Consider the following 16,115-nt stretch of genomic DNA (forward strand, 5'->3'; position numbering starts at 1 on the left):
ATAAGACTGCAAATCGACTCATCATACATGTGGGGAAGAATGATATTCATAAAGAGCAGTCAGAACTCCTTAAGAAGGATTTCCATGAACTTTTTGAAACACTTAAAAGACTGAAAGTTCAAACATTCATCAGTGGACCTCTCCCAGCAAGAGGAACAAACAGGTTCTCACGGTTACTTGGGCTTAATACATGGCTGCAAAAAACCTGCAATTTAAAAGGAGTGAACTTCATTGACAATTTCAATCTTTTCTGGAGTCAGAGACAACTTTTTCATCGGGATGGCCATCACCCAAACAAACTTGGTTCAAGATTGTTAAAGGACAATATCTACTTCTCCCTCAATCATCCTTCTGCAGTGTGTGCCAATCCACTCAATCTGAACGGCACACACACACCTGGACACAGTATGAATGACCACGGGACTTCACTACAGCAAAATGGACATGATAACACCACTCCGCCACAACAACCTGTGCTCACGGACACAATCTCAGCTGAGCCCTGCCCACAGAGCTCACCACAGACAGACATATCAGAACTGCTCGAAGATTCAGCACCCAAGGACGACTTCCTGGAAAACAGCCAGGGAAGCCAGGACAGCATATTACAGCCTCCGATAACACCAGAGCAACAGCCCCTTTCACCAGACACGTTATCCCTCTCTCCAGCGACTCCACTCCTGTGCTTCTCACAGAAAATGGAAGAACTGGTGTATGCTGGAACCAGACTATCCCACTCTTTTGCTGCAAGCCCCCAGATACCAACCAAAAAAAGACAGGCACCATTACCACCCAAGCCTGTGGGCCCAGCTTGCCCTCCCCCTCCTATGAGAGCTCTTCGGCCTCTGCCACAACGCCAGGGCCCACACCCCCCTCCATCTGCTCGAGGTGAACCGAAAACAACTGATACCAGCTCTCAGTGATATGTGTCGGGTCCCCGTTTTGATAACAGTAACTTTCTAAAATGTTTACAGAACAAACGGGAACCCAGTGTGCCTGTATCTTTCTCTATTGCTGTTCTATTACAAGATAGAAAGTCTAAGGCCTTCAATAGCCGTACAGCAAACCTAACTAATCTGGAGCCTATTACACGTCAAACTAATATTGCTGTGGGGAAAAGTAAGACTGTTAAGTTAGCACTCTTTAACATCCGCTCACTTAAAAATAAATCACTTCTTGTCAATGACTTAATAACCACAAACAATCTGGATTTTATGCTTCTGAATGAAACCTGGCTAGAAAACAGCTGCAGTGCAACAATCCTCAATGAAGCAGCCCCTCCTAACTTTACTTTTATGAGTTTCTGCAGAGCTGTTAAGAGAGGTGGGGGTCTAGCTGCTCTTTTTAAAGATATCTATCAATGTAAGCAAATATCATTTGGGAATTACCTTTCTTTCGAATATCTGGGTATTGTGTTAAAAGGTGCTCCACGCATTTTACTTATCATTATTTACAGGCCTCCAAAATACTCTCCAGCCTTTGCTGAGGACTTTACAGAACTGTTATCAACAGTTACATCAGAGTTTGACTGTTTTGCCATTGCTGGAGATTGTAACATCCACATAGATAGTGCAGAGAATAATATGGCGAAAGAAATCAAAAGTGTTTTAAAAACTTTTGATCTGACTCAACATATACATGGACCCACACACAATCGTGGACACACTCTAGATTTACTTATCAGTAAGGGTCTAAACATTTCATCGATTGTTATTAAGGGTGTAGCACTGTCTGATCATATCTGTATTTTCTTTGATATATTGATCTCTCCTGCCACTGAAGCTAGATCTGTGTCTGTCAAGAAGAGATGCTTAAATGAGAACACTAGTGTACTATTTATGAAGGCTATATCCTTAACACCAAGCATATCTGCAGACTCTGTTGATTTTCTCCTTGATTCTTTTAACTCAAAAGTTAAAAGTGTAATTGATGATATTGCTCCTGTGAAAGTCAGGAAGAAGAGTGGCAGACAAAAGGCACCTTGGAGAAACTCAACAGCAGTGCAAAATATGAAAAGACAATGCAGAAAATCAGAGCGCATGTGGCGAAAGACAAAACTTGTAATCCACTGACAAACCCCCCAAGCCAGATTCCCAGTGAAATGCTCTCAGACAACAAGTGCAGTGAGTTTGCTTCTTTCTTCTCTGAGAAAATCAATAATATCAGAAAGGTGATCAGCACATCCTTGAGTTGCTCTGGGGTCAGTCAGATCAGACCACCTGAGAAAGTAGTTACTATGTCTGATTTCAAAGAAATTGATGGCAAAATTTTGGAAGAAACTGTACAGCACCTTAAAACATCAACCTGCGCTCTTGACACACTTCCCACATCATTTTTAAAAAGTGTGTTAAACAGTTTAGAAGCAGATCTTCTAGAAGTGGTAAATGCCTCACTTCTCTCTGGGAGTTTTCCAAACTCCCTGAAAACTGCAGTTGTCAAGCCCCTCCTGAAAAAGAACAATCTGGATAAGACCATATTAAGCAACTATAGGCCAATCTCAAATCTTCCTTTCATAGGCAAGATCATTGAAAAAGTTGTCTTCAATCAGCTGAACAAATTCTTATGCTCAAATGGATACTTTGACAATTTTCAATCTGGTTTCCGACCGCACCACAGCACAGAGACAGCGCTCATAAAGATAATAAACGATATTCGCTTAAATACTGATTCAGGCAAATTATTAGTGCTGGTACTACTCGACCTCAGTGCTGCATTTGACACTGTCGATCATAACATACTTCTGGACAGGCTGGAAAACTGGGTGGGGCTTTCTGGGATAGTCCTACAATGGTTCAGGTCATACTTAGATGGGAGAGGTTATTATGTGAGTATAGGAGATCATAAGTCTGAGTGGACATCCATGACATGCGGAGTCCCTCAAGGCTCAATTCTTGCGCCACTCCTGTTCAACCTGTATATGCTCCCAATGAGCCAAATAATGAGAAAGAACCAAATTGCTAACCACAGCTATGCAGACGACACACAGCTCTACTTAGCCCTATCGCCTAACGATTACAGCCCCATTGACTCCCTGTGCCAATGCATCGATGAAGTCAACAGTTGGATGTGTCAAAACTTTCTTCAGTTAAACAAAGACAAAACTGAAGTCATTGCGTTTGGAAACAAAGATGAAGTTCTCAAGGTGAATGCATACCTTCACTCTAGGGGTCAAACAACTAAACATCAAGTCAGGAATCTTGGTGTGACACTAGAGTCAGACCTTAGTTTCAGTAGTCATGTCAAAGCAATAACTAAATCAGCATACTATCATCTGAAAAATATTGCAAGAATTAGATGCTTTGTTTCCAGACAAGACTTAGAGAAACTTGTGCATGCTTTCATCACCAGCAGGGTGGATTATTGTAATGGACTCCTCACTGGCCTTCCCAAAAAGACCATAAGACAGTTGCAGCTCATACAGAACGCTGAGCAGAACCAGAACATATGAACACATCACACCAGTCCTCAGGTCTTTACACTGGCTCCCAGTTAGATTTAGGATTGATTTTAAAGTATTATTGCTGGTATATAAATAATTCAATGGCCTAGGACCTCAATACATTGCAGATATGCTCACTGAATATAAACCCAACAGATCACTCAGATCCCTAGGATCATATCAGCTAGAAATACCAAGGGTTCACTCAAAGCATGGTGAGTCCGCTTTTAGCTATTATGCCAGCCGCAGCTGGAACCAGCTTCCAGAGGAGATCAGACGTGCTCCTACAATAGTCACTTTCAAATCCAGACTCAAAACACATCTGTTTAGCTATGCATTTAATGAATGAGCACTGTCTATCTATCTAGATCTATCTATCTATCTATCTATCTATCTATCTATCTGCTAGAACTGTCACACACCGGAGCAGACAAACAGCAATGATCAAGGTGAGAAACATCACAGTAACTTGCAGGAAGATGGATGAATATTAACACAGTCCCTTTGATCACAGGAAACTTTTTTCGGATTAGGAGGCACCACACAATGTAGTTATTTCTTACAAATTCATGACAAGACAAGACAATGGTGTTAAGGTAAAAGTGAGTTTAGATATTGGCCATGACAAGAGAGGTAATAGTGAACAGGTGAGGGTGATCAGTTTTCCGGCAAAATGAGAAGGGATTGGGGTGGGAGAACCAGGGGAATGCATGGCAGAACCCCCCCATGGACCACTCCAAGGGTACAAGACCCTCAACGCAGTGGTAGGCCTCTTCCACGCGGTGCCGGACACTCTGGATAAGCCACGTGGTAGGAGGTAACTAAGGCCGATCTAGGATGTCGTTTCGAACCACCCATTTTTCTTCTGGTCCATAATCACACAGACACTTGAGATGACCCCCTCTGTACTGAAAGTCTAGAATGCTCTTGACAGTATAGAAAGGATCTCCATCAATCAGCAAAGGAGGAAGGAGTTCACAACCACCACCTGGTTCTGTGGAGGAAGAAGGAGGTTTGTGTAATGGTTTGAAGAGTGAGACATTGAATCTAGGATGAATCTGGGTTAATCTGGGGGTTGATGAAAAAGAGCCCGGTGAAATGTAGACTTTTTGGTAAATGTAGATGGGAGCTGTCCTCAAATTTAATGGTTTGAGAGCCAGGCATTCTGCCCGGACTAGTAGTTGAGTGGAGATGACCCCTGGGCATCACCCTAGCTCTGATTACGGCATGTGGCTCACTGAATGTGAACATGGGAACTCTCCAGGTGAAGGTGTACTTCCAGACCCTTCCAGACCCTCTTGCTCTGACAGAATCAGAGGACAGTTCTGAGATGGGAACACAGACCTGACTTGGGGGACATCCCACCTGAGCAGGCCCCTGAAGGACGGCTTTGGCGATTCTCTCATCCACTGGATGGGGCAGACAAAGACAGAAGATGGCAGGACGGGCTCAACCGATTGGCAGAAAACTCTAGAAACCACTGCAGTTCCTAGACTGTGTGGGGCTGAGGCCAGGAACGGTCCACATCCATTTTTCATGTGTCCATCTGCACACCATTGGGGCTAATAATATAACCTAGAAATTGCACAAAAGGATGTGGAATGAGCACTTTTGGGGCTCGGGGAACAACCTGTGTTCACGCAGATGATGAAGGACCAAACATGCTTAAAGTGTTCCAGGAGAGAGAAAAAAAATGATAATGTCATCAATGTATACAATAACAAATTGAGAGAGATAATCTCAAAACACCTTGTTGATAACCCCCAGGAACACTGATGGAGAGTTAGTCGGGCCTTTTCATTCGGAATTTATTGGCCATAAAGAAGCTTGAGACCATCAGAGAAGTGGATGGGCAAATGTACTCCTGATGTACGACCTTATAATACTCCTCTATGGCCCTCTGCTCCAGTCACAAAAGGGAGTACACATGGCAGCAGGGCAATTTGGCATTCAGAAGGATGTCAATGGCACAGTCCCAGAGTCGGTTAGGAGGAAAGGCTGAGGCGGTGACAGCAAAGACTCCAGTTCAGGATTTCCCTGGTTTTCCATGAAAGCTGGGAGGCATGGACGATTAACCAAGGTGTCCCTAGGATGATAAAATTAGTGAACTCTGATAAGATGAAGAAAACAATTCTCTCTTTGTGTGTTCTCTAATTGAAGGGTGGTGGTTTGCTGTTTGATGTGTCCAGAAACCAGAGGCTATCCCATGAAAGACTGAATGGACAGTAGGGTTTTTAGATTAAAGAACTAGAGTCAAAATCTCTTGCTGAGGCACTGGTAGATGAAGTTCCCTGCCGACTCCAAGTCAACAAGGGCATCTGTAACAAAAGACATAGTGGCAGTGGGGACAGTCACTGGCATTCTGAGTGTTGAGGAAACTGAAGAGTACTGTTGAATGGAACTCACCATGACTGATGAAAACGAACATTCCACTAGGAAGTGATTGGACAAGTCGCAGTACAGGCAGAGCTGTGACCATCTCCAATACTGTCTCTAAGATGCATAAATATGCAAGGAATCCACTTGGATGGACTCCTAAGCCGCACAAACCGATGGTACTTGAGAGGTGGAAACAGTCGAGGATGATGGTTTCTAGCCGCAGCTCGCCAGTTGGTTTAAAACTCTGTAATGAATATTGCATAAATCTCTCCAACCCCATGGTTTCATCAACACCAGACAGTTGAATATTTAGCCTGGGATTCAAACCATGACAATAAGCAGAAAGAAGAGCAGCCTCATTCCAACCACTTGCTGCCGCTAGGGTTCTGAAGGAAATAGAATAATCCATCATACTCGGTTTCCCACACTTGTGGTAAACACTTCCTTGAAGTGATAAATCTTGGAATAAACTACTTCCATATCCAACTCCCATTTGCAAGCACGATCAGAGAGACAAGAAATAATAAATACCACCTTCGCTTTCTCATCCATCTCCAAGTCTATGGAACACTAAAAGACCCTTGCAGACTTCTGTTGAGCTGGAGTAAGGCACTGGCAAAGAAAAACCGAGAAGTGATGCCTGTGGGAAGTAGCGAAGAAGAATGGGAGGCGGAAGTATGTGGAGGAGCTCTGGCTGATTGAGACAAAACAGATGGTGGATTACAGGTGCCATCTGTGCCACTGGCCGGTGAGGTTAGAGAGGTTAGTAGAGCTTGTAGCAGATCTTGCACCAAGGTCTTGATGGTAGCAATAAACAATCCCGGTCACTGTGTTAGCTCCATGTTGCAGTGTTGGATTTGTCTTCTGTCACAATGTCTTTGTCTTTCTGTCGAAAATGGAGGATGTTCATCGTAGAACACCAGAGTAGACAAATACAGAATCGCAATGATCAAGGTGAGAGAGAGCACAGTAACTTGAAGGAAAATGGATGAATTCTATAAATCACAGGAAACACACAGATAAGGACACAAGGTAGTGAGGTCTTACAAATTCAGGACGAGACAAGACAATGATGGTAAGGTGAGTATAAGTATTGTCCATGACAAGGAAAGTAATGGTGAACAGGTGAAGTTGATCAGTATTCCGTCAAATGAGAAGGGATTGGGTATGTCAAGAACATGCTCTTATGCTGTTTGCCTGATGTTAAAAACTTTTAACTGGCTTCCGGCAGACGGCCGTACGCATCGATTTTCAGTGGAAGACTAACCCTTGACCTGACGCACAACGTAATGACAAACGCGGAAGCACGGAGGATAGAGCAAAACAAAACACCAGTCATGAATTAGAAGTCTAAAACGACAATTTTTAAAGAAAAAAAAAAACACTGGATGGATTTTTATCCCCCAGCATATTTTTATGACCCCTTTAATATAACTTCTATTTGTATTCGTCTGAAAGAAAAATGTCATATACACCTAGGAAGACTAAAATGACTAGGATGAGTAAATGATGGGCTAATTTTCATTTTTGGGTGAACAATCCCTTTAACAACTCATGTCTGTCCATTAATCACGAGCACTATTGAGTGGGACCACTATTGGTTCTGTCCCTGAACAAACTGCTGCTCCAAAAACTGTGCATACCCTTCGAAAAGATCACACTACACTTTATAGGGGTCATGAACTGAGAAATTAAATTTTTCTAGATCTTTTCCTTGGTCATTGTACTTTAAAAATATCCTGTAAGTTTCAGAACTCAAAACTTCCTTCTTAGTCCAAAAATAGCTTTTATTGAAACCAAGCACTGAAAACGACTCGTTTCGGATTTTGTCACATTATTACATAACAGTGCGATGAGAGACCGCCTCTGCAGAATCAGATCAACGCCTACTTCCACATCATCGAATTCTGGCCCCACCCACTGGATTGTTAGTAAGATGAGATGGAGAGAAAAGACATACAGGATCAATGGACTAAAAATAAAATTACTTTCCAAAGGATCCTAATGCTAGGAATGTGGTTATTTATTTTCAACCATTTGAATGTGTCACTTATTTGTTTGTTTAGTACATTTCACTCTGGATTATATGGTAAATCAGTCGCAATTTTGGCGCAGGCTCTGCTAACAGACTTTTACTCCCCATGTAAAATATAGACCCGACAGTAATGCCACAACATGTAAAGTAACTGTGTTCATTCTAATGCCTGATCTGTGACCAGTGATTTCTGATATAAGATTAATGTACAATCAGATGTTCTTTGTCTCAAAACGATTTATTGCTGTTTATGTGTCAGTAAATCAAGCCAATGACTAAACTGTCAACTTTACATTGTTTCTCTTAGTAGCATGAAAATAATCTGTTATTTAACTTATTATTAAATTGTATACAGAAAGCAATGAAAAGAACGCTCCTGTAACAATCACCAGTGAGAGTGCCCGGGATTACCATCAGAGGGCACTCCAACCCGGACTATTACCACACCTTCACAGTAGGGGTGCACGATATTGATAAAATGTGATATTGCGATATCGATAATGAATATTGCGATATCGATATTAATTTTAATATTTTTAAACACATGTAAAATTACAAAAGTTATGGGAAAATGCATCAAAATAGATTCATAATAAATAAAACAAGTTTTCTTACAACACAAGCTTTATTTTAACTGACAGTCATATTGGACTGGTACAACATGAATAAATTAATAATAACCATGTCTACAGAACAGGACATGTTTTACTGGTTGTATGTACACTACAGTATAAAAAACAATAAATAAAGAGCAAGTCTACAGAACAGGACATGTTAGAAACAATAAAAATAAATCTAAAAAACAAGTAAAAAGAAAAAGGCATGAGAAACAGGGCCCATCAACAACCGGTTAACCTTTAGAAGGCAATTGGCACTTTATCCCGGCAAATCACAGATAGAGGTTTCACCGTATGTAAGGGCTGTTTACACCTGGCCACTTCATGCGTGTTCTGTGATGGGATAGCTATCTGATCGTGAAAAGACCAGGTGTAAATGCCCTCCGAAACGCATTCGAGACGGATTTGAATCCGATCGCTCAAACCACTTCAGGAGGAGGTCTGGGCCGCATTCCAGACGAAACTGGACAAGTGTAAATGCATCTGGTTGTTGAAACCACATATGTAAATTTTACTCCTCCCAAAAACGCAAAAAAATAAATAAATGTGTGAGAGCGTGTGATAGGCTATACGTCATGTTATGGCCAGATATGACGACGCTACTGCAACACGCATCGCCACAGATGAGAAGCTGAGCATCTATTCATCAAGCCAATGTGCAAACTACCGCAAATCAAAGTGAAAGTAAGTCGCAGGCGCTTAACACACAATCATCATCATTAAAAGTAAAGAAACGAAATGATCTTACCAGGGCTGTTGCCGCTCTCTCTTATTGCGGTCTTTGATTTAGAAATTTTAGCTGATGATCAATAAATACAGCTCATATCTGTTGCTTTCGGTGACGTGCACTCCATTAAATCTGCATATAGCGCAGGAACTGAAGATCGGATTTAAATCCTAACCCTAACCCTAACCCTCTCTGTGGGACAACTGTATGAAGAGGTAACCCTCTCTGTGGGACACCTGGATGAAGAGTTAACCCTCTCTGTGGGACACCTGTATGAAGAGTTAACCCTTTCTGTGGGACACCTGTATGAAGAGGTAACCCTATCTGTGGGACACCTGTATGAAGAGGTAACCCTCTCTGTGGGACACCTGTATGAAGAGGTAACCCTCTCTGTGGGACACCAGTATGAAGAGTTAACCCTCTCTGTGGGACACCTGTATGAAGAGTTAGGGTTAGGGTTGGCCACTGTGGGACACCAGTATGAAGAGTTAACCCTCTCTGTGGGACACCTGTATGAAGAGGTAACCCTCTCTGTGGGACACCTGTATGAAGAGGTAACCCTCTCTGTGGGACACCTGTATGAAGAGGTAACCCTCTCTGTGGGACACCTGTATGAAGAGGTAACCCTCTCTGTGGGACACCAGTATGAAGAGTTAACCCTCTCTGTGGGACACCTGTATGAAGAGTTAGGGTTAGGGTTGGCCACTGTGGGACACCTGTATGAAGAGGTAACCCTCTCTGTGGGACACCTGTATGAAGAGTTAACCCTCTCTGTGGGACACCTGTATGAAGAGTTAACCCTCTCTGTGGGACACCTGTATGAAGAGTTAACCCTCTCTGTGGGACACCTGTATGAAGAGTTAGGGTTAGGGTTGGCCACTGTGGGACACCTGTATGAAGAGGTAACCCTCTCTGTGGGACACCTGTATGAAGAGTTAACCCTCTCTGTGGGACACCTGTATGAAGAGTTAACCCTCTCTGTGGGACACCTGTATGAAGAGTTAACCCTCTCTGTGGGACACCTGTATGAAGAGTTAACCCTCTCTGTGGGACACATGTATGAAGAGTTAACCCTCTCTGTGGGACACCTGTATGAAGAGTTAGGGTTAGGGTTGGCCACTGTGGGACACCTGTATGAAGAGTTAACCCTCTCTGTGGGACACCTGTATGAAGAGTTAACCCTCTCTGTGGGACACCTGTATAAAGAGTTAACCCTCTCTGTGGGACACCTGTATGAAGAGGTAACCCTCTCAGTGGGACACCTGTATGAAGAGTTAGGGTTAGGGTTGGCCACTGTGGGACACCTGTATGAAGAGTTAACCCTCTCTGTGGGACACCTGTATGAAGAGGTAACCCTCTCTGTGGGACACCTGTATGAAGAGGTAACCCTCTCTGTGGGACACCTGTATGAAGAGTTAGGGTTAGGGTTGGCCACTGTGGGACACCTGTATGAAGAGTTAACCCTCTCTGTGGGACACCTGTATGAAGAGGTAACCCTCTCTGTGGGACACCTGTATGAAGAGGTAACCCTCTCTGTGGGACACCTGTATGAAGAGTTAGGGTTAGGGTTGGCCACTGTGGGACACCTGTATGAAGAGGTAACCCTCTCCAAGCGACGGATATTTTTCGAGAGGTGTCGGACGGGATGCATCATAAACAAAATAATAAATCGCATAATTATCGCGAGACTTTCGATATAATATCGGGCAACGTGATATCGCGATAACGATATTGAGTCGATATATCCTGCACCCCTACTTCACAGACGCCATTCCCCATAATCCTTTGCCCGGACTTATCAGCCATGATTACATTCAGCTGTTAATCATTAGCCTCGTTAGCTCTGCCTATAAAAGCCTTGTTCACCCTGTCACTCAATCCGAAGTTTTGTTAGTTGATTTCACTGCATCTCTGAGCATTTCCCTGGATTCACGTCTCTTGGTTTTGGATTTCTTGCCTGTTCCGTGGATTTTTCTTTTGCCCGTTTTCCCTGCCTTGTTATGTTTGTTTGTATGGTCTTCCTGCCTGTGTTTGACCTCACCTGTACTTTGGATTACATGTTTGGATTGTCCCTATTATTAAAGCTGCGTTTGGATCTCCAACCCTTTGTGACTCGGAGCAGTTCGTAACAGCTTCCTTAATAATCTCTGGAGCTGTCAATCACACAGCACGAGTTTATCAGAGACTCATCTTATAATTAATAGCCCCTGTAATAGTCCCATTATAAGTAGATCTCATGAAAAATAATAAAATATGGTGTTTAATTTGACCCCTTTAAGGTCTTCTGAAACAAGGAAAAGTAGTGTTGCTGTGATCCAGGAGGATCCGGGCAGTGTTTGGGAGATCCGGTCAGACGTGTGTGTGTGTGTGTGTGTGTGAGCGTACCCTCTCTCTTCCAGTGCAGTCTGATGGATGGATGCCGCTGTGATGGTGCAGTGGGAGATTCGGCTGATGGTGGGAGTGTGTGTGTGAGTGTGTGTGTGGTGTGTGTGGTGTGTGTGTGTGTGTGTGTGTGTGTGTGTGTGTGTGTGTGAGTGCATACCCTCTCTCTTCCAGCGCAGTCTGCGGATGGATGCCGCTGTGATGGTGCAGTGGGAGATTCGGCTGATGGTGGGAGTCTCCTCCACCTGCAGGATCTTCTTCCCCTGGGATGCGTCTGGTTGGCTGTCCGGCAGAGAGCTCTTCATGGCAGTGCCCAGCTAAACGTCACAGTACAGACAGAGCTTCAGTCGCAGCAGAGAGAATAATCCTCAGACAGGAACAACAGGTGTGTGTGAGTCGTACCAGCAGCGGCTCAGAATACAGCTCCAGCTGAGCTCGGTACAGGATATCATCCAGAGCCTCTCTCCCAGCATCCCACTCCCCGTTATATCTGCCACACACACACGTTCATACACAAACACACCAGTGAAACACCAGAGCAAGACTGATCACACACTCTTTCCACCCAAGACAGAGGAATAAAATGGGCTGATCCGGACCGGGACACATAAAAAAGGTAAATTCATTCATGAGATTCCCTTAGAATAAATTTAGAAGAGTTTAATCTAGACAGCCTGTATATATCTGCGTAATGTCATGATGGTTGGATTTATTAGCTGCTGACATGATCACTACAGGATTGGTGCCTTGTGTGGAAAAAACCCAAAACATTCTCAGAACTGTAATGCATTGAAATACATTTATATTTAGGATGTTTCACTGATGAGTTTTTAGTAATATCTAGTACCCAATATTCTCAGTGTTCATTACATTTTCATTGTAGTCCAATATTTTTTGTCTTGTATTTAAGTACAATCATAACTATGGAGGAAAACGTCTAGGTTACGACTGTAACCTCTGTTCCCTGAGAACAGGAATGCTTTGGGGAACGCCTCCGCATGAACTGGTGTCTGAAATACTTATCTAATCACGGCAATCCTACTGGATGGCGACAGCATATGACGTCACTACTAGAGCGACCCAGAAGTATATAAGGGGCGCCTAGAGAACAAATTATCATCTGAAGGGACTGTGCAGGCATCCCCTCAGCAGGGCGAAAGACGCAGTGTCTCGTTCCCTGTTCTCCTGGAAAAAAACATTTCCCCCTTTGGGTCACATACAGGACAGTGACTGTATGCCACTGCCCAAGCTATAAGCCTCAAAGAGGCCTCCGAGACAACGAAGGCCTACCAAGGCCGCCCAAAGGCTTGGAACCAACAGCTTCCGTGGAAGGGGTTCCTTTAGGGGACTATGGCCAGGGGGTCCGAAAGGAGTCCGCTCCAGTCACTTTCTGAGGGGGACATGAAGTCAACCCCTACCTTAACTGCCACCAGGGAGGCTGACCTGCTCTATTTTACTGACCTAGTCTTGCCAACAACCCACGGGCATCGTTCTCGAACATCTCGTCAACTGGGGCATCGACACATGCCCGTGCTCGCGTATCCCCTCAATATCACCATAGTGTGTGCGCTGATGGTGAGGGATGCGCGCTGGACACGGGTTCTTCCACGCCTTTTCGATCTCATTGTGTAAACCGGGCAGGAATGGAAGGCTCACGGGGGCTGGAGCTTTATAGCAGTGACGTCATAGGCTGTCGCCGGCCAGTAGGATTGCAGTGATTGGATAAGCGTTTCAGACACCGGTTCACACGGAGGCGTTCCCCAAAGCGTCATCAATGCAGTGCAAGTTCCCCTTCGAAAGGGAACCGTTAGTGATCCAACAGCGCTAAACTGAGGCGGGAAGGAATGAGACGCGTTCACACTCACATGGCATGATAGACCGCAGTCAGCATCTGCACCATGAACTCTGGGTCCAGCAGCACACGCACGCAGGGGGCCGTCCACGCCTTCAGCTGCTGCCGAGGGAACCCGCACACGCACAGCCTGTCCATCACACACACATCACACACCCGTTACACAACACACCCGTTACACAACACACCAGCCGTCCACGCCTTCAGCTGCTGCCGAGGGAACCCGCACACGCACAGCCTGTCCATCACACACACATCACACACCCGTTACACAACACACCCGTTACACAACACACCAGTTACACAACACACCAGCCATCCACGCCTTCAGCTGCTGCCGAAGGAACCCGCACACGCACAGCCTGTCCATCACACACACACCACACACCCGTTACACAACACACCCGTTACACAACACACCCGTTACACAACACACCAGCCGTCCACACCTTCAGCTGCTGCCGAGGGAACCCGCACACGCACAGCCTGTCCATCACACACACATCACACACCCGTTACACAACACACCCGTTACACAACACACCCGTTACACAACACACCAGCCGTCCACGCCTTCAGCTGCTGCCGAGGGAACCCGCACACGCACAGCCTGTCCATCACACACACATCACACCCCTTACACAACACACCAGTTACACAACACACCAGCCGTCCACGCCTTCAGCTGCTGCCGAGGGAACCCGCACACACACAGCCTGTCGCATCACACACCCGTTACACATCACACCAGTTACACAACACACCAGCCGTCCACGCCTTCAGCTGCTGCCGAGGGAACCCGCACACACACAGCCTGTCGCATCACACACCCGTTACACAACACACCCGTTACACCACACACCAGCCGTCCACGCCTTCAGCTGCTGCCGAGGGAACCCGCACACGCACAGCCTGTCCATCACACACACATCACACACCCGTTACACAACACACCCGTTACACAACACACCAGCCGTCCACGCCTTCAGCTGCTGCCGAGGGAACCCGCACACGCACAGCCTGTCCATCACACACACATCACACACCCGTTACACAACACACCCGTTACACAACACACCAGCCGTCCACGCCTTCAGCTGCTGCCGAGGGAACCCGCACACGCACAGCCTGTCCATCACACACACATCACACACCCGTTACACAACACACCCGTTACACAACACACCAGTTACACAACACACCAGTTACACAACACACCAGCCATCCACGCCTTCAGCTGCTGCCGAAGGAACCCGCACACGCACAGCCTGTCCATCACACACACATCACACACCCGTTACACAACACACCCGTTACACAACACACCCGTTACACAACACACCAGCCGTCCACACCTTCAGCTGCTGCCGAGGGAACCCGCACACGCACAGCCTGTCCATCACACACACATCACACACCCGTTACACAACACACCCGTTACACAACACACCCGTTACACAACACACCAGCCGTCCACGCCTTCAGCTGCTGCCGAGGGAACCCGCACACGCACAGCCTGTCCATCACACACACATCACACCCCTTACACAACACACCAGTTACACAACACACCAGCCGTCCACGCCTTCAGCTGCTGCCGAGGGAACCCGCACACACACAGCCTATCGCATCACACACCCGTTACACATCACACCAGTTACACAACACACCAGCCGTCCACGCCTTCAGCTGCTGCCGAGGGAACCCGCACACGCACAGCCTGTCCATCACACACCCGTTACACACCCGTTACACAACACACCTGTTACACAACACACCCGTTACACAACACACCAGCCGTCCACACCTTCAGCTGCTGCCGAGGGAACCCGCACACACACAGCCTGTCGCATCACACACACATCACACACCCGTTACACAACACACCCGTTACACAACACACCAGCCGTCCACGCCTTCAGCTGCTGCCGAGGGAACCCGCACACACACAGCCTGTCGCATCACACACCCGTTACACATCACACCAGTTACACAACACACCAGCCGTCCACGCCTTCAGCTGCTGCCGAGGGAACCCGCACACACACAGCCTGTCGCATCACACACACATCACACACCCGTTACACAACACACCCGTTACACATCACACCAGTTACACAACACACCAGTTACACATCACACCAGTTACACAACACACCAGCCGTCCACGCCTTCAGCTGCTGCCGAGGGAACCCGCACACACACAGCCTGTCGCATCACACACACATCACACACCCGTTACACAACACACCCGTTACACATCACACCCGTTACACAACACACCCGTTACACATCACACCAGTTACACAACACACCAGCCGTCCACGCCTTCAGCTGCTGCCGAGGGAACCCGCACACGCACAGCCTGTCGCATCACACACACATCACACACCCGTTACACAACACACCCGTTACACAACACACCCGTCACACAACACACCAGCCGTCCACACCTTCAGCTGCTGCCGAGGGAACCCCACACGCACAGCCTGTCCATCACACACACATCACACCCCTTACACAACACACCCGTTACACCACACACCCGTTACACAACACACCAGTTACACACCACACCAGCCGTCCACGCCTTCAGCTGCTGCCGAGGGAACCCGCACACGCACAGCCTGTCCATCACACACACATCACACACCCGTTACACATCACACCCGTTACACACCCGT

At 46.2% G+C, this 16,115-nt stretch overlaps 1 protein-coding gene across 1 annotated transcript in view; it reads right to left on the minus strand.

Annotated features, from left to right (window-relative positions):
- LOC308692112 (hyccin 2-like) overlaps positions 1-16,115 on the minus strand; it is a 108,928-nt gene that overhangs the window by 9,281 nt on the left and 83,532 nt on the right. Inside the window, exons 9-11 of the mRNA XM_081367859.1 lie at positions 13,445-13,561; positions 11,982-12,069; positions 11,740-11,896 (exon numbers count right to left, since the gene is read on the minus strand). Of these exons, the coding sequence (XP_081223985.1) occupies positions 11,740-11,896; positions 11,982-12,069; positions 13,445-13,561 (362 nt within the window). The remainder of the gene's footprint in view (positions 1-11,739; positions 11,897-11,981; positions 12,070-13,444; positions 13,562-16,115) is intronic.

The sequence above is a fragment of the Scardinius erythrophthalmus genome, assembly GCF_964197995.2.
Source record: "Scardinius erythrophthalmus genome assembly, chromosome: 6".
NCBI lineage: Eukaryota > Metazoa > Chordata > Actinopteri > Cypriniformes > Leuciscidae > Scardinius > Scardinius erythrophthalmus.